At 38.2% G+C, this 20,458-nt stretch overlaps 1 protein-coding gene across 1 annotated transcript in view; it reads left to right on the forward strand.

The window, feature by feature from the left end:
* Dnah14 (dynein axonemal heavy chain 14) overlaps window positions 1-20,458 on the forward strand; it is a 322,248-nt gene that overhangs the window by 127,756 nt on the left and 174,034 nt on the right. Inside the window, 6 exon segments of the mRNA XM_029559013.1 lie at window positions 2,781-2,870; window positions 6,820-6,954; window positions 10,399-10,614; window positions 15,304-15,397; window positions 18,317-18,525; window positions 19,776-20,028. Coding sequence (XP_029414873.1) covers window positions 2,781-2,870; window positions 6,820-6,954; window positions 10,399-10,614; window positions 15,304-15,397; window positions 18,317-18,525; window positions 19,776-20,028 — 997 coding nt within the window.

Raw genomic sequence — 20,458 nt, forward strand, 5'->3', positions numbered from 1 at the left:
TAAGTCACTTGGTTTCTTTTTTACTCATGTAAGTTTGTAAGACCAAAATTTCCTCCAAGCAAATGCTTTTTTGTGTCTGCTGAAATGATACTGTGCCTTTTGTTCCTCCTGCTGATGCAGTGACATTCACGCTTTCTGTTCTGTGAAGCCTCCCTACAGCCCTGGGATAAATCTCAGTAGGTCATGGTGATTTCATTGAGGATTTCTGCAACTGTATCCCTCAAGGATAGTATTGATCTTTAGTTTTCCTTTGTTGCTGTGTGTCCTTGTCCGGTTTTTATATCAGAATAATGTTTACCTTGTACAATGAATTTGGAAGAGTTCTTTCCCTCTAGATTAAAAAAAAAAAGTTTGAAAAGAATTGTTACATCTGGTCTTGGTCAACCAGCCATCTGGTTCTGAGCTTTTCTTTAATGGGAAACTTTTTATTATTGATTCAGTCTCTTTATTATTATGAGTTTCTCCAGGCATCTTATTTCTTCCTGATTTAGGCTTAGTAAGTTGCACATGTTCAGAAATTTGTCTGTTTCTTCTATATTTTCTCATTTGTTGGCATGTGATTATTCATAATTGTATCTAATGATCCTTTTTGATGATTGTGGTATTCATTGTAATGTTGCCTTTTATCTCTGGCTTTATATGAGTTTTCTCTCTTTGTCTAGCTAAACATTTTTAAACTTTACCTTAAAAAAAAAACTTTTGGGACTAGGATGGTAGCTCAGTTGGTAAAGTCCTTGCCTCCCAAGCATGAAGACTTGATGGGTTTTTTTTTTTGTTGTTGTTGCTGCTGTTTTTGACAGGGTCTCCCTAGTCCCAGCTCACCTGGAAGTCATGATATGGACTAGGCTGGCCTGGATCTCACAGATATTTGCCTGCCTCTGCCTCTCAAGGGCTGGGATTAAAGGTATGTGGCAGCATACCCAGCCTCCAAGCATGAAGACTTTTATACATGTAAAAAGTTGGGTGTGGTGTTACACACTCACAGTCCCTCTACTGGGGAGGTGGGGGCAGGAGGCTCACTGGGATTCCCTAGTGGGTCATTGCAGCCTAATTGGTGAGCTCTCAGCCAATGAGAGATCCTGTCTCAAAGGATGTGGACAGTGTTTCTAAGGATGACACCCAAGGTTGTCTTCTGACACGTACAAATGTGCCCATGCACCTGCATATATACCCATGCATGGGTACACACATGTTGCATAAAAAACTTGGTTTCATTGGCATTTGTATTTTCACCTTTATTCTTTATTTTTTATTTAATTTATATTTCTTCTTTTTTGATAGTGATTAGTCTATAAACTTCCAAGTCCTATTTTTGCTATGATCCCATTTGTCTCAATACATTTTATAATTTCTAGAATAATGAGATGGCTCAGTAGGTAAAGACACTTTCCACTTAGCCAAACAACCTGAGTTTGACCTAGGTCCAACATGGTGGAAGGAGAGAAGTACCTCCCACAAATTGTCTTCTGACCTCCACAATTGCACCATGGCACACAGGGGCACATACACACACACACACACACACATTTACAAACGATTTCTTCATTAGCTTGCTGGTTCTTCTGGACATTCCTCCTGCTACTGATTTCTAATTTTATACTATTGTGGTCAGACATGACACATCTTATGATCTCAGTTGTTAAAAATTCATTGATACTTATTTTGTGGCCAATGATGAGATATATGTGGGAATTTTCCATGTGTTGTTAAGGAGAATATGTTTTTAGCAGCTATTGGATGAGATGTTCTGAAAATGTCTGCTAGGACCTTTAGGACTCTGTCGTGCCTTTGTTCACTTTCTGGCCAGGGGTTCTGCTTTTTGATCAACACAGAATGTTGAAGGTGTGTGCCACCACCATGTTGGAGTGTGTGCCTCCCATGAGCTCTGTTAAGAATTGCTTTATAGTGGTTGTCCTGATTCCTTTTGCTGGGATACCGAATATCTTTCCAAGCTACAACTACTCGGGTATTTTGATGAAGTGTATTATGTTTTCAATCTTATCAACTTTATTTACTGTCTTAGAATATTCTTCTCATCGAAACATTAAAATAATCAAACAAAATTTGTTCATTTATTTTTATTTATATGTATGAGTGCCTGCGTATGTGTAAGACACCCCTGTGTACAATGCCTGCAGAGACCAGAAGAGGACTTCAGTCCCCTGTAACTGAAGTTATGAACAATTGTTAGCCACCGTGTGCGTGCTGGGAACTGAACCTGTGTCCTCTGCAAAAGCAGCTAGGACTCTTAACTGCTGAGCCAGCTGTCCAGCCCCAATCATTACAAAATTGAAAACCTACCTTAACAGTGATTAGAATTACAAAAAGATACAGGACACTTTGACATTTTCTTTTACTGTAGGATGATTAAAGGTGTGTAGCTTGTTCTTAATGTATCCTAAAGTGTGGGTTCTTGGTGTGGGGGCAAGGAATTACGAATTCACTACCAAAGATGTGAAAACATGAAAGTTTCTGTGTGTTGTCTTTTTCTTGAGAGAATAATGATAGTTTTCATTATTTTTAAAGAAAGAAGTTAATTAACTAAAAAATGAAAAATATTCTCCTAAACTAAGTAATAATTCCTAGTTAAGATTAAGATTTAAGGATTTGAGATGGAGGTGTGGCTCAGTGGTAGATCATTTGACTAATTTGTGAAAGGCCCTGGTTCCATCCCCAGTATGCAATCAGTCAGTCAATCAATCAGTCAATCAATCAATCAGTAAATAAATAAGTATGCAGTTTATAGTACACTTTAAGTTAATGTATGCATTTCCTTTTAGAAAGCAATATACATCGCAACAGAACAATTAGGATTTCAGCACTGGCCACCTCAGAAAGAAAAGATCATACAGTTTTATAATCAACTTAAGGTAAGTACAGAATGGCATGACAGCAGTTCTCTGCTTGAGTTTCAGAGGTAAGATCAACTACAAAAACATAGTAACAAGAGAGACCTGTTATTATAGTCTTTGAAGTATGATGGCTTATTAAGTATTTTCCTAGACTTTTGTGTGCCTCACCTTAAGAGACTGATATTTTTACTTTTATCCCATTAATATGTATTTGACAAATGCAGTCTGAAATGTTGTGTATACAGGTGCCACACCTTCTTTAAATGCCTGTTCTCCATGGCTGTGAATGTATGTAGCCTATTTTTTTTTGAAACACCAGAATGTGCAAGCCCTGGTTACTTATAAGATTATATTGTATGTCTGATTTCACCGTTTGTGTTTTCTATGAATTGCCAGATCGCATAAGGTACTCATTTTTCAGTTGGTTTTATTTTTCTTAGTAAATGTGTAGATTTCTCATTTTATGTCTTATTTATTGGTTACGTGCATTATGAGAAAATTCCCTAAGTCCTGGCTTTTAGGAATATTTACTGTGTTATTGTGTTCAAGTTGTGCTGAAGGCAATTTTAATGCCGTAAAGCCTCTTTCCTTTTATAGTTTGTGCATTTTGTATCCTATTTTTTTAAACTATCTTTGTAAAGACATTTTCTGTGATTTTTTTCTTAAACATTTTAAATATTCAAACTTTTCAATTTTTAGTTGTGTGGAGCTTCTTTTTTTAAGGTTTGAGGTAGGGATTATTTTTTTCTAGATGGGTGGCCAGTTTCCCATGGCTTTAAATCATTGACTTGATACTTAGCTTGTCAAGTTTTCATATCTAATAGGGTTGATTTTTTTATTGGAGCCTATTTCTCCATTTCTATGTCTGTACCACATAGTTTATTAGCAGATCTTTATATCTGATGGTGCCAGTCTCCCACTTTTGTTATTTTTTAATTTCCCTTGGGCTACTTTTTGGGGAGCTGGAGTCCTTTCTCTTGGATAGACATTTTTAAATTAGCCTGTTGACTTCTATTGAAAGTGTCATTTTCAGTTTTGATATAGAATTGAACTAATAATTATAATGAAAATTTTCATCTCATATTGCATATACATGTATTTGCAAAGATTTTATGCAGCTTGTCAAGTTAACCTGTCCCAAGTTCATGTTGGCAGAACTAGACTGCTAAGTAAAAGACAAGAATGATTTATTACAACAATAGCAGTAGACAGAATAACAATATTTGTACCAGTTCCCCAAGACTTCATTTCCACAGGTGACAAAGGACTAAGTAACGCCGGCACACACAGTATGTTATGTTGTAAGAAAAGAGCCTTGAGCTTAGCAAGCCCATCCCTAGTCTTACAGGAATACTGGCAACAAAAATTACCTAATCACAATTGTAGCCCTGGCTGGCCTAGAACTCACTATGTAGACCAGGATGGCCTTGAACTCACAGAGATCTGCCTGCCTCTACCTCCCAAGTGCTGGGATTAAAGGTGTGTGCCACCATGCCCAGAATGAAGGACACTTTTTTTTCTTTTAATGTGGATACTAAATTTGTTCTTACCTGGGGATAAAGCTGGGTGGTAGAGTGCATGCTTAGCACTTACTGAGACCCTGGGGTCGATCCCCAGCATTCCCACCCCAAATCTCCCTCTATTTCACGAGACATTGTCTATGTCTTCCAAAACTGTTCATTAGCAAGCATTCTTGAAAATATAAGTCTGAACAGAGCTGCTAATGCCTCTGTTCAGAAAGCATGTACAAATATCAAAGACCTGGGGCTAGAGAGATGGCTCAGTGGTTAAGAGCACTGGCTGTTCTTGCAAAAGACTGGGGTTCGAATTCCAGCATCCACATGACACCTAACAACTGTCTGTAATTCCAGTTCTAGGGAATCCGACGCCCTCTTCTGTCCTCTGCAGGCATTGCACGGCACAGGTACACTTACATGCAGGCAATACATGCATACATGTAAAATAAAAATAAATAAAATATTTTTTAAATATATGAAAGACCCATGAAAAATTGCCTCCCAAGAATATCCACCTCTCATTCACACACTGTCTTGGCTTCTGGTGAATCTCTCAAGAGTACTGTGTTTCTCTCAAGTGGTCTGTATTGACCACTCTGGTTAATCTTGCTGACAAAGCTTAAGACCAAAAATGTGTTTACGTTATTTGTACAAGACTTAAGACTTCCATCAACAAGACACTCAACAGTGTACAAGGCCAACCTAAACATCAGTCTCAGTCATTAATACCCACCTAATGTCCTTGGCCCAAACAGCTGAGCAAATTCCATATCCCATCAGAATCTACCTTACAGAGCCAGATGGAATTCCAGTAAGTTTCTGTATTAACCACTCCTATTGATCGTTGAAGTATTAATCCAGGTGTGTACAGATTTTTACGTTGGCCCATAAGGAGGATCTAGTGCAACTTAGTCTCCATTGTAATACTGGCCTGGTGAATTGAAGCTGATCTGAATGCCTTTCTGGGGTGCAATCAGATTGTGTTGAGGAGGAAGACTAGTTAATGCCTGGGCCTGGTTTTGGCATCAGAAATGTAGACGTAAGGATGCACATGGTTTATTCACTTAGAAAGGATTTTTTTAGTTGTTAGGTTTCCTAAGTGTGACCTACATCAAGTTCAAGGTGAGGACTGGGGAGGTTGGCGGTGCCCCAGTGTCATTCTCATTCAGTTCTAACAGTCCTCCTTCCTGTGTGGAATGACTGCTATGGTCCAGCATCATCTGTTTGCCATGCTGTCAGCAAATGTCACCTATCTGCCCCATGAATGACTGTGGGAATGGGGGATGTGGGTGAGTGCTAGAGTATGCATACACATGAATGACTGTGGGAATGGGGGATGTGGGTGAGTGCTAGAGTATGTATACACATGAATGACTGTGGGAATGGGGGATGTGGGTGAGTGCTAGAGTATGTATACACATGAATGACTGTGGGAATGGGGGATGTGGGTGAGTGCTAGAGTATGTATACACATGAATGACTGTGGGAATGGGGGATGTGGGTGAGTGCTAGAGTATGTATACACATGAATGACTGTGGGAATGGGGGATGTGGGTGAGTGCTAGAGTATGTATACACATGAGCGATCTCACACACACACACACACACACACACACACACATACCTCTGTTCCCCCTTTTTCCTGCTTTTGTGTGGTGCTGGGGATTGAATTGAACATTCTGGGCAAACACTTTGCCATAGAGCTACACCCCCTGCTTTTCTTATTCTCACAAGGCCACTCACTGATCACCACTAATCACACCATGGGCATCCTAACCTCAAATATCAGTCCATAACAGCAATATAAGGTGATTGTGGTTGAGATGGAAAGGAGATGAGTCAAACAAATGTTTTGGAAGAGATGAATGAAAAACCTATAAATATTCTCCTTTGAGCAATTAATGCATAAAGGTAGCAGCAAGTGTGGAGAGACAGTATAAGTGAATTACGTTGCGTTTGAGAACCACATGAAACATCTAGATGGAAATGTTTAATAGAACCAAAGACTGATAAAAATGTGTACATTACAGTATCATCAGCATCTAAGTCATAATTACAGGACAAATTGATAAGCCTGAAAGAAGCCATGTACAAAAGAGAAGAACTAGAATGCTCTAGGAAAGTCTAGCATGAAAGTAAAAGAAAAAGATTAAAGAAGAAAGTCGTGATAAAGCACATCACAGAACCCAGTAGTACAAGCTCCACGTGGAAAGGAGACGTGGAAAGGCAAAACAAACTGCTGAACATCAAGAATTGAAAAGTATTCTTTGATTCTTAAGTTTAGGAGAGGTCTTGTCATTTTAGCCTTGGACTACTCATTAAAAGCATGAACCAGACTACAATGGATTGAACAGGAATGTGAAGGACGACCAGGTTGACAGAAGCAGAGATGTATTTGTTAAGAAACTTAAGTAATCCGTAAGTACATGAGTCTGTGAATCTTGTTTTAGGCTTGTGTTGGTGTGATGCTAGTGGGCCCAACAGGAGGAGGAAAGACAGCAGTTCGAAAAATTCTAGAAAAAGCATTGATGTTACTTCCAGTTGCAGACATCTTATCGCATAAAGAAAGGCTGTCTATTTCAAAGGTAAACATTCTACTAAATAAAATGTCTTCCATGTGTGCATATCATATTTTATACTCCAGTTCAATCTTCTATGCTTTTAACAGCTGTTTTCATTGCTTCCTGGATTTATCGCTAGAAATTTTATAGTGAGAAATAATTACAGTAAACAGGATTTTGTAGATTTCAATCTCAAACTAACAATCACTAGTATAAACTAAAACTTTTGAATTATATATTTATTTTCTATTTAACTACTATACTGAATTGATTTGTAAGGTACTAATTTGCTTGCTAGGTACTAATTCAATCACATTTAGATAAAAACAGTTATACCTCTTTTCCAATTTATGTAACTTCTCTCATGGTACTGTTGATTTACCCTCCAGAACAATATCAGCTGTGGTTTTCATTCCTTATTTTTGTCTGGAATCCATGTAATATTTCTGTATTTAATATGATAACTCTTCATCTCTAACAAGTATTCTTCATCATATTCTGGAAGTTTTTGTTCCCTAAAACTTTGGGGGTTTTGATGATTGGAATTTATAAAATGATTGTCAGCATCTCTTTTGTCTTTTAAGTGGTTGACATAGTAAGCTACATTGCTATGTTGATAGATTTATTAATATTAAATAAATATTGAATTGTCCTTTAATTTTCAGAATAGCCCCTATGTAATCATGACACATTTTAATGCAGTGTAAAATCAAGACTCCAGTAAATCATATGAACTTCAGTTATTTAAAGAGTCACTATTGGTAATATATTCCAAAGTCTTAGTCAGGTTTTTAGTTGTGTGGAATTTTTTTTCTGTTAGTATGAAAGTTCCTCTTCAGAATTGTTCATGTTGTAGCCTCTAATTCTTTATCATTTTCTATAAATTCCCCTTCTAAACAGATCCCAACTATTCCTTACATAATAATTGTGATTGATAATATGTGAATTATACACTAAGACCAAGCAGGATTCATCCCAGGAATGCAAGGGTGGTCCAACATGAAGTCAATGTAGTACATTTAATAATAGAACAAGAGAGGCCACATGATCACATCAAGTCACGGAAAAAGAATGCAACACCTTTTTACATCCTCCCATAACAAAAAGAGCAAAAACAACAGCATTCAGAAAACCAGGAACAGAAGGAACTTCCTTAGCACAATAAAGGGACTTGATGGAAAATCCACACGAGCATCACAGTCATGGTTACAGATGGAAAGTTGTTCTCTAAGATTAGGATAAGGATTCCCTTTAGACCCTTGCTACTAAACATTACACCAGAAGTCTTAGGCGGTTTAAAGTGATGAAAGTGCTGTAAAGAACAGTTTGGGTGGTTCCTCAAGAAGTTAAAGATAGAATGGGCCAGTGAGATGGCTCAGCTGGAGAAAGGCACTTGCTGCCAAGCCTGACAACTTCAGTTCAATACTGAGGACCCACATGGTGGAAGGAGAGAAGCGATCCCTCCAAGTTCTCTGACCTCTGTGTATGTACCATGGCACACATGTACCTTTACACATACACACAAAACAAATAAGTAAATGTAATGAAGAAGTTAAACATATACAGAACCAGATTATTAGACTGGTATTTGTGAATTTTTTAATGGGGCGGGATTGATTTGGGGCATACGATACTAGGTAAGAGGATAAGCGTAAAAATTGAGATTACATAGTACTGCATCAATTATTTGAAAACAAGTATGTTCTATTATTCAAAGAAAAATATTGCTTTCTCTAATACTAATGTAGAACTGTCTATTTTTCCTATTGGTCCTCTCAGTGCTTGCTAATACATTCTGGGGCTCCGTCGTTTGGGATATATATGTTTTATCTTCTTGATGAATTTATACTTTGATTAAAATTCAGTAGTTTTTCCTCTAACAATTTCTTTTACCTAAAATCTATTTTGCCTGATATTAGTATACCTACCAAGCTCTGCTTTAGTTACTATATAGAAATTTAGCATCTTTTACTTTTAAACTATGTGTTTGAAAACAAGTTTGCCTCATTTAAAGTGAGTCCTTTGTATGCAGTGTGTGTTTCAATCAGGTTTTGGTCTTTTCTCCATGGTGCTATTGTCTTCCTTTTAAGTAGGAGATTTAATACATTTACATTTAAGATGATCGCTCACCATGCAGCACTCCTGTGTTTCTGCTGTTTTCCTGGGTTTTATATCTTTTTGTTCCTCAACTGATCTGGGACTGCCTTCTTGAGTGTTTAATATTTTTCCTGGTGTACCTTTTCAATCTCCTCTTCATTTTCTCTTCTATATTTTTTAGTTATTTCCTTAGTAGTTACCTTGGGGTTACACTTACTGTCTATGAGTTACATTGCATTGCCTTAAAATGTATGTGCTGAATCCCTGACTGACAGTACCACAGACTATTCTATATTTGGAGGCAAGCCCTTTACAGAGTTGAGGTTAAAATGAGACTTCTTAGGAAAGGCCCTAATCCTATATGATCATTGTCCTTATGAGAGGAGGAAATTTGGAAACATAAAGAGACACTGAGGATGTATACACCCAGACAGAAAGGCCTATGGGGTCACAGCGAGAAAGTATGGTCTGTAAGCCAAGGAGAAAAGCTTCAGGAAAAATCAGCCCTGTTTCCTTTCACCTTTGTTTTCTCATCTCTAGAAATATGAAAAAATTACTGAAGCCATCGAGACTGTGTTTTATTATAGAAACCCCAGCAAACAGAACAGTAGCCTAAATAAGTACCAATATAGTGTGCCCAGTAAACAAAACAATATCCAAAATAAGTACCAATATAGTGTGAATTGACACCCTCTTAGCTGTAATAGTGTGTGTCCGTTCTCCTAGCCATTGAACTACACTCCTGCCAAGTGCATGTGTCTTGGCTGTTATTCCAACACTTCCTCTGTTTATACAGCTGGTTTTGACTCTTAATTTCCCAACAGTTCTTGCTACAACTTCTCCCTGGAAGCCTTAGATGATCTGCTGTATGTCTGTGCCCATATGTCTTGCCTTCTGCAGGTCTGTTTCCCTTCAAACATGCCTGCCCCTTTCCCTGCTTAGATCTGAGTTAGATGAAGCAGACAACAGTTCCTCAGGAGGGACCCAAACAAGTTAGAATATTGCGAATATGATATAACTGGACTAAAAGTGTGTCATGTCCCCTTGCCTTTCAGTATTTCACCCTGTCACCCAACACATCACACCCCAATCAAAAGTCTGTGTTCCTGGATGGTACACAGTGAGATTTATTTTTCTGAAGTAACTATTTGTGATATTTAGAATTTTTAATAAAGTATTTTTGTATTATATCTGATATAGGCAAGTCAATGTTGCCCATTCCTCATTAGTTGCCCCCTTTATAGGGACTTTTTCTTTGATGTGAAAGGTTTTTCCTAAGATCCATTGGTAACAACAGTACAAAAAAATTAAATAATTGTACCATATCTAATTCCTTTAAAAACAACACTGGATTTACCTCCCTTCCCCCAGATTCCAGGAGGAAAAAGAAAAGTAGATGTTTGTGTTTTAAATCCAAAATGTGTCACTCTGGGTGAACTGTATGGACAGCTGAACCCTAACACTACAGAATGGAAGGATGGACTGTTAACAGCAGCAATCCGAAACTATGTGTATGCTTGCGCTGAGGAATACACAAAAAAAGACAACACTCTTGGACTAATGTCAAGAACCACAGATTTATCTAATGTAAGTTTAGTATGGAATGAGTTTTTTCACTTGACTAATGTGGAGTCTTGCACAAAGACCAATAGTAAAGCATCATTAGCTATTTACATAAAAGAAAAAGTTTAAAGTATTATAAAGTGTCCTCTTGCAGAGGACCCAGGTTCAATTCCCAGGACCCACATGGCAGTTAACAACTGTCTGTAACTCCCGTTCCAGGGTATCTGATGCCCTCTTCTGACCTCTGCAGGTATTGCATGACACAGGTGCACTTACATGCAGACAATACACTCACATACATAAAATAAAAAGTATTTTTTTAAAACATGAAAATTATGTTATTAAAAGTAGAAAATATGCCATTGAGTTCTTTTTACTTTTGGAATTTTTAAGTTTATTATTTTTAAATATGTGTATGCATGTGTGTCTGTTAGGAGGGTATGTGCACATGAGCACAGGCTCCCACAGAAGCCAGAGGTGTCAGATCTCCCTGGACCTGGAGTTACAAGTAGTTTTGAGCCATCTGACGTGGATGCTGGGAACCAAACTAGGGTCTTCTGCAAGAGTGGTACATGCTCTTAGCCACTCTCTCTAGCTCCACCACTGAATTTTTAAGTGGTCAGTAAACCATAGAATGAAGTTAAAGATAACTGCTATGAAAGAAATGCAAAGGGAATTACGTCTGAATGGGGAACAACCGACTACTTCAGCATCACCAGTGTATCTTACTAAAGCGAAAACGATGTTTTAGTAGAAAATGAATGAACTGTTTAATACAAAATTCACCGAAGAATAAATATAAGTGGCTAAAAATTTGCAGAACTTTTCTTGTTAGAATAAGGAAGTGTTTTGTTACTTTTCAGTAGGTAAGAAATACTAGCAAAAAAGTGGTATTTGAAACCAAAGAAATGAGTATTTGAGTTCCACCTGCAGAGTTCCACCTGCAGATACACGAGCCTTTCCAGATTGTTTTTCTAGTTCTGTGAAGAACATCACTGGTGTTTTGGTAGGAATCACCTCGACTCTATAGTATGGACGTTTCACAATATTGATATTCCATTCGTGGTCATGAAGTAGCTTTTATTTCTTCATGTTCTCATCAGTTTATTTCATCAGTGATTTATCATTTTATTGTAGAAATATTGCATGCCTTTGATTAATGTATGTAATTTATATAATAATCTCTGTCTAGGTATTTTGCAGGTATTTCACATAAAACTATTTTCCAAATTTTTTTTGGTCAGTGAATTTGCTATCAGTGTATATAAGATCATATCTTCTGTAGTTAGAGATGAATTTTACTTCCTCCTGACCAGGACATCCAGTACTGTTTGTAGTTAAAGAGGTGAAAGTAAACGTCTTGTCTTGCTGCTTCCACCGCTAATTCATTCAGAGTTTTATCATTAACAGATACTGAATGTTACCAAGTCCATTTTCTGAATCTGTTGAAATGATTATACATTTTTTGTGCTTTGTTCTGTTGATGACATATATCAAATTTCCTTTGTATGTGGTAAGACACCCTGACATCCTGGGGATAAATCTCACTTTGTCATAGTTAAATGTCCTATTAGATTTGGTTTGCTAGTATTCTGTGAGGATTTTCAAATTCTTTTCATTAGGTAATTTGCCCATAGCTTTTCTTGTTGTCTTTGTCATGTCTCTTGGGATGAGTCAGAAGAAGTCCTCCCTCTTTAATTTTTCAGAGTAATTTAAGGAGCATTAGTATTGGTTCTTCTCTAAGTGTTTAGACTTCAGCAGTGAAGCCATATGGTCCTGGGCTTTTGTTTGAGGAGTAGCTTTTTTATTGCTGTGCAGTCTCATTACTCCTGATCACTCTTTCAGTGTTTTCTGTTTCTTCTTTATTCAGTCTCGGTGCAGTGTACATGTCCCAGAATTTGTCCTTTTAGTTTTTTCAGGTGTGTTGGCATATCATTGTTTTAAATCTGTTCATCCTTTAAATCTGTTCATCCTTTTTAAAGTTTCTGTGGTATCCTTTATAACGTCTCAGTTTTCATCTCTGATTTTTTTTTTTTTTTGAATCTTCTCCTTTTCTTGGTCTAGCTAAAAGTTCATCTAATATTCTTTTTTAATATTTTATTATTTTTTTATGTCTGAGTGTATTGCCTGCACGTATATAAGTGCACCCATGTCATGCAATGCCCACAGAGGTCAGAAGAGGGCATTGAATTCCCCTGGATGTGGAGTTATGAAGGATTGTTAGCTGCCATGTGGGTGCTGGGAATCGAACCCAGGTCCTCTGCAAGAGCAGTCAGTGTTCTTAACCACTGAGCTATCTCTCCAGCCCCTCATTTATCTTCTTAAAGAACCAAGCCCCCGTCCTTTTATGCAGAACTAGAGACTGAGTTCAGCATCCTGTATATAGCGGACAAGTGTTCTGCCACTAAATTTTATCTACAGCCACCCCTCCACCCCTTTGAGACCAGATCTCTCACTAAGTTTCCCATGCTGGCCCCAAACTTGTGATCCTTATACTCTAGCATTCTAAGTAGCTGAGGTGATAGGCCTTGCACCACCATGCTCAGACAGTTAGTTCCAGCACTTGGGAGACAGAGGCAGGCAGATTTCTGTGAGTTCAAGGTCAGCCTGGACTACAGTTCCAGGTTAGCCAGGGCTACAGAGAGACTCTGTCTCAAAAAGACCAAAAAAAAAAAGTAAAATTCCATATTTTTTATTGTTTTAAAGGTTTTTATTGTTATTCATATTATATTGTGGTCATAAAACACAGTATGATCAATTTCGGGGATATATTCAGGAGGATGTTCCTCATGTCAATGAGAAGAGTGTTCTATAGCTGTTGATTAGGCTGTATGGGGCCATGTATGTATGATAGGACCATCTGGGCTAGGACACAGTTCATTTGTGCGTTCTTTGCTTATTTCTTCCCAGATGTTCTGTTTATTGGTGACGGTAGAGCGGTAAAGTCCTCTGCTGTTATTATATTAGAGTCTTTCTCCCTTTAGTCAATTGATGTTTGTTTAATATATTTGGTGCTCTGATACTGAGCTGTCATATATTTGTAATTGCTAAGTCTCTTGGTAAGTTGATCATTTATCATTATAACCTTCATATATTAACCTTCTTTGTCTCTTTTTGCTGTATTTTGTCCTTAAAGTCTATTTTGTCTGATGAAACTATGACTAACCCAGATTCCTTTGGGGTTCTATTCACACAGAACATCTTATTACATCCCTTCACTTTTGGTCAAGATATGTCTTTAGAGGTGAAGTGAGTTTCTTGTAAGTAGCATACAGCTGAGCATTTGAGCCTTTCTCTAAGTGCCATCCTCTTGTTCATGGACAACCTCCTGGCAGCTGTGTCCCCAAAGAGACAAACATCACCTGCCAATGGCTGCTTCTCCCCTGTCTGTGCTAGAATTTTGACTGGCCTTGATCTTGATCAAGCCTTGTGCATCAAAGGTAGTAGTGAATGGTTATGATCAAAATACATTGCATAAATGTATATAATTTTCAAAGAGTAGGATCCGAGTGCAAATGATTATGACTAGTAATAATCAGATACATACAGATTAGAGATGCATGCGCCAACATCTCAGTGTTAGTAGCAAAAACAATGAGTCTTTCTGTAAGAAACAGTATATTTTCGAATGAAATGGAGATCTTTTTTGAAGGTTAAAAACTCATTCAATTTTATGCCTTACAGGGCTTATACTGAGTTCAATATTGTATAACTGTATTGATTCAACAGAGAACCTAGAAATTTTATAGCCACTTTTGAAGGAGCTGTGTCTTTGCTCTGGAAACTGTTATTGGGCATGTTAAAGCTGTAATGATATGCCTCTTCTAAAAAAATTTTTTTAATAATATTTTTTTAAATTACCTTTCAAATTATAAAAATTAAGTACTGTAAAAAAATTCAAAAAATAAATACAAAATACATAAAAATAAGAATAAAATGTCAATCACTAAGGAATGACTTGAAGTCACTCTGTGCTTTTTAATTGGAGAGTTTGGTTCATTCACATCTGATGGTTGTTTATATTATAGGTAATGTCTTTCTACAGTTGTTTGTAGCTTGTTTCTAGTTTAATGGAAATGTTTTCCTTCCTCTCTCTCATAATCTTTGCAGGTTTACAGTAATTTTCTTTAGTAATACATTTTGATCCCTAGAATATTGTGTTAATCAGCTTCCCATCACTATGTCAAAGTATTTCAGTGTTTTAGAGAGTTTAGTCTATGGTTGCTTGCCTTTTGTTATAGGCTTGTGGCAAGACCAAATATCATAGGAGGGAGGGTATATTGGCATAAAACTGCTTACCTCATGACAGCCAAGAAGCAGGTAGGGGAAAGAACAAAATATGTCCTTCAAAAACATACCCCAGGCACCCAATTCCTCCAACTAGGTCCCACGTTCTAATGTTTTACCACCACCCAGGAAAGGAACACCAGCCGCTGGGGTTCAGGCCTTCAGTACATAAGCCTTTGGGAAACAGTCCAGATCCAAACCAAACAGTTGGGAGGCAGAGGCAGGCAGATTTCTGTGAGTTCAAGGCCAGCCTGCTGTAACATAGCCAATTCCAGATCAGCCAGGGCCACACAGTGAGACCCTGTCTAAAATAAACAAAAAGGCTATATTGCAGTGAGAGCTGCTTAACATTGATCATGAAGATTGGAAAAGATGAAGAAAATTACTGGTAAAAATGCTGCATTTTGATTAATCATTATATTTTAGGTTTTCCAAGTTGGTTCCTGTGCTATAGGAGATATTGATAACAACACTTCTATGAAGCAAGTAGAGAAAGATGTCAAAAATTTAGAAAGTCAGGGTAAGTTTCATTATTAAATTCAGTGTAAGTGATTAATAGGAAAAGAGACTGAGCAAATGTGAACTATACTTATATCTTTAATTTTTGACTAGTAATATTTTTATTCTTGCACAATTTACTTTTTTCTCATGCCTTAAAATGTATAGTTCTACCACATACAGTATTACATATATATATTTGCCTTGTTTTTGGGGGGGTGGTCTTTTTTGTTGTTGTTATTTTGTCTTTTTTTTTTTTTTTTTTTGTAGTCCCACCTGACCTGAACTCACTATGTAGACCAGGCGGCAAGTGCTGTACCACTGAGCTAAATCCCCAACCTCACACACACGCACACACACACACACACACACATATTAATAAATAGCTCAAGTAGCCCTTCAGATTATAAATACCTATTTGTTGCAAGGACTAAAGAAGTATTAGTGATAGGAAGAATTAGCAGGAACAACAATTATGTAGAAGCACAGAGGCAGCCTGAAATAGCACTGTCTCTGCCTGGGGACGCCAGATGAGCTACACATCACCAGCTATATCACACCATCCCAGCAGACTCATCTCAAATGAGTTCCATGCCCAGTATATATCGGATAGTTCACTGTGAACCAAAGACAGAATGGATGTAGAATTTGGTCCCTACCCCAAGGGAGCTGCCAGTCTACCAGAAGTGCCTCAGCCCTTGTTTTTCCTGCCCCAGAGTAAACCTCCTACCAGCTCATTCACCAGCAATACATATTCGTGATCCACACTTTAAAGAAACTTCTCCTGCTGATCTACTTTCCTGGAGTTTTGTGTGTCATTTCAGGAGAGTACAGTAACTCGGCATAGTTAGTCTTACTTCTGAGGCTTTAGAACAGCTGCAAGACAGGTATTTCAAGCAGGCAGAGCCTATCTTCTTGGTACTGGTTCTGTGGACTGGCCCCTCCTCTCTGGTTCCTCTGGGACACTTCAGTGTCTTTTAGGTAGCTAGCTATTTTCTGTCCACACAGTGACTTCCTTTATGTGGACCAATAGATTTTCTAAAATTACTGAGCATGGTGGTATGTATTCCAGTAGTATGTTGTGCTCTGTTCTGAATGTTGGTATATATTCCAGTAGTATGTTGTGCTCTGTTCTGAATGTTGGTATATATTCCAGTAGTATGTTGTGCTCTGTTCTGAATGTTGGTATATATTCTAGTAGTATGTTGTGCTCTGTTCTGAATGTTGATATCTCTTCCCCAAAATTCGTATGTTAAAGTCCTAACCCTCAAAGTAATGATTTTAGAAGGTGAGCTTTGAGGAAACAATTAGGTCATGAGTAAGGGTTCTCTGCCCTCATGAGTGGAGTTAGTGCCCTATAGATGTGCTCTGTCCTTGTTAATGGAATTATAGTGCCCTTGTAAAAGAGACCAGGGACAGTGACAGCAAGAAGCTTCTTCCTTTGAATCTAGAAGCTGGCCCTTATCAAACAATCTCCTAGTACCTGGATCTTGGACTTCCAGCTTTCAGAGCTGCAAAGAATAAATATCTAGTGTTTATAAGCTGCCTAGTCAAAGATATTTTGTTCCTGCAGCTCAAACAGACTAAGATGGCATAGAAAGGAGTACATGGGTACCAAGTGTGATAAACTCTAAACTGTGCATTTGATTCTTTGATTTTGCTTTTTTTTTTTTAAGGATCTTTCTATTTTATTAGATTAAAAAGGCAACAAAACCAGAAAGAACTAGGGGGAAAGGATGGTGAAAGAAATATAGAAGACTGAACAAAGACCAGAGGGGCATGGTGAGGAGCAGGGAGAGGAGAGGAAAAGTCAAGAACCCCAGAACAGGAGAGGAAGATTTCCAAGGACCAGACATCTCTTTATTTGATGACAATTTTCTGGTGCAAGGCTTGGGGCCCAGAGCCAGGGAGTAGCTCAGGAGGTGGTGGCCTAGGGCCTAGGGCTGAGGCAGTGGGTGGCAGTCCATGGGCAGTGATGTATTTCTTGTAGGCCTCATGAATGATCTTGAAGGCTTGAGCAGTGGCATAGGGTATGTCTGTAACAGGGTCCCAGTACAAGGCTGGGCGATGGGTCACTGGGCAGATCTCTCGAACAGGAACCTTTGGGGTTATTATCCAGTTCAACTATCTAAGAACATCTGAACAGTGCTTCAAGCATTGTCGAGTGTACAGCATATTCATTCGCATCTATAAATAATGGAGAGCACATGTGAAAAGAGCCTCCATGGTAAGGGTGCTCATCCTGTTTGTGAAAGGGGAGCATGCCAGCACAGGCTGTGGTCTGACAGGAGACTCCACACTCAGTGTTTCCTAGGACACCATTTTCGTCCTAGAAAATATTTTTGAGAGATTCAGGAGATAGCTCACTGGATAAGCACTTGACACACAAGTGTGAGGACCAGAACTCAGATCCCTAGAACCCAAGTGAAAGCTGAGTGGGAATGGTGGCCATCTGCAATCCCAGCAGGCAGGAGGCAGAGGCAGGGAGCCATGGGGCACATAGCTAAACTAGACAGAGTTGCCAAGCAAGAGACCTTGGTCCAGTAAATAGAAGTGGAGAGTGATTGAGAAAGACACCCGACATCAACTTTGTACACACATATACACACCCTCACAAATGTATGCCTGTGCACATGGGAACAAGCATACACACATGCACACATGCACACCACATATACCTTCAAAAATATTTTTTTTGGTCTTTTTGAGACAGGATCTCCCTATAGCCCCAGCTGTCCTGGAACTCACTTTGTAGACCAGGCTGGCCTTGAAATCACAGAGATCCGCCTGCCTCTGCCTCTCGAGTATTGGGATTAAAGGCGTGCGCCACCACGCCTGGCTTCAAAAATATTTTCTAAATAAAATAGAAAGTTGAAAGATTATAAGGAAATAAGTCTGAGATCAGTCTTAGCTACATTAAAATATTTTTTTTCCTCTCCAGATTTTGATTGGCAATGGATTGTTTTAGATGGTCCAGTGGACACCTTCTGGGCAGAAAATCTCAACTCTGTGCTGGATAACACTAGAACTTTGTGCCTAGCAAACAGTGAAACGATTGCCCTGACTGACAAGATAAGGGTGATTTTTGAAGTAGACAGTCTTTCTCAGGCCAGTCCTGCTACCGTCACCCGCTGTGCAATGGTGTATATGGTAAGTTCTCAAAACATTGGCTTCCTTTTATTTAATTTTTTGAGAATTTCACACCACAGTATTATATTTACATCACTTCAACATCTCTCCCTCCCCTCCAACTGCTCCCATGTCCCCTCTACCACTCCTTCTCAAATTCATGAATTTTTCAACAATTATTCCAGTGACAAGCCCCTGGTAGGTTATTCAGTCGCAAGTAGTCAGCTCTAAACACATAAGGTCAATCACTTACAGGGCTCGGTAGGGTGTGTGTGGGGGCGGGTATAACAAAAACTGATTTCTTGACAAAGTATGTTATTTAGGATAGCAACTAGTTGTATCATTTGTATTTGATATGTGCTTTATTTTTAACCTTTGATCCCAGTAGAGAGACCCCAGTAGTTGAGAAGCTTTGTGTCCCCCAAAGCCTCATAATCCAGAAGTGACATACTTACTACTGATATTAATACTACATTTTGTAACAGGCACATGATTTTTTTTACAACTGTAAGTAGTTATTTGAAGTAGACAGGTTAAGCTACTGATGAGAATTATTTTTCCAGCAGAGAAAAGATTGCCCTGAAACTTTTTCTTACTCTGTTGTTCTTATAACTTGGGAACCACATGACCAAGATCGTGCTGTGGATGTAGAAAACAAGAAAAAGTCCTGTGCATGGATTCCTTAGTAGCTGTGGTTAGCCCTCTTTTCTAATCCATCTAATTCACTGTGATGAATAAAGCTGGCTCTAGGGCTACTTCTGACTGACCAGCTCCCCTTGTAACACAGAGCCTGAAGACACCTCTCTACTGGAAATTCCAATTGCTTGTTTTCTTTTAAGACCATAGTTAAAACTGAAAGACTTTTTTCCAGAGAATGGTAATTTCTTGAGCTTTTAAAAATTATTTTAGCTTTAATTAATACTAAAATTAATACTAAATCCAACCATATTTCTTTGGGGAGCAGTCATAAATTAAAAAAACAATTTAAAAGATGAATACAAGGGGGCTGGAGAGATGGCTCAGAGGTTGAGAACACAGGTTGTTCTTGCAGAAGACCTGAGTTCGAATCCCAGCACCCACATGGTACCTACAACTGTCCATAACTCCAGTCCCAGGGGATCCGACAGCCTCTTCTGACCTCTGTGGGCATTGCATGACACGGGTGCACTTACCTACATGTAAGCAATACATGCATAAACATAAGATAAAATTAAAAGAATACAAATACTTTTATTTATTTACATAAGGTTTCTTATGCTTTTTATTATCAGGACCCTGTTGATCTGGGGTGGGAACCTTACATTAAGTCATGGCTTTTGAAAACTTCGAAAATTTTAAGTCACTCAGGAATGGAGTGTCTTGAATTGATGATTAAAAAAAGTGTTACAGAAGGACTACAATTTCTAAAGAAGAATAAGAAATTTCAGCCATACCCTGTACAGGATGTAACAGTCATCATAACCCTATGCAGAATTCTAGATGCTTTCTTTGAATTCATGAGTATAAAAAGAGGATCAACGAAAAGTGAGTTTTCTCAAAGTCACATTAATGATAATGATACCTTACCTATGCCGTGGCAGTTTGTCACTTCCTAGTAGATTTTACAAAAGAAAAATGAAAACAGGAAGGGCCAGCAGCAGGCATGTACACAGAACAGGCTGCAAGCTCTTGGCAGACGGGCATATCCATAGTGGTAAGTTAGTATCATGGATTTGAAGGACCACAGAAATCCAGTATGAAGAATCCTTATAAGATCCCCATTAGCCAAGAATAAGTTTTGTTGTGTTTTAAGGATTCTTCATGTTGGAAGTAGTCTAAAAGTATCTAGATGTAAGCTGTCATGCAAAGACAAAAACACAGAAAGTGGTAAAACATGTGAGAAGAAACCAGCAGATTATTCATGATGTCAAATCATTAAAACAAAGAAATGATCTCTGGGATCCAAACCTATATT

This window comes from Nannospalax galili, unplaced genomic scaffold (assembly GCF_000622305.1).
Source record: "Nannospalax galili isolate Female #2095 unplaced genomic scaffold, S.galili_v1.0 scaffold368, whole genome shotgun sequence".
In the NCBI taxonomy this organism is placed as follows: Eukaryota; Metazoa; Chordata; class Mammalia; order Rodentia; family Spalacidae; genus Nannospalax; species Nannospalax galili.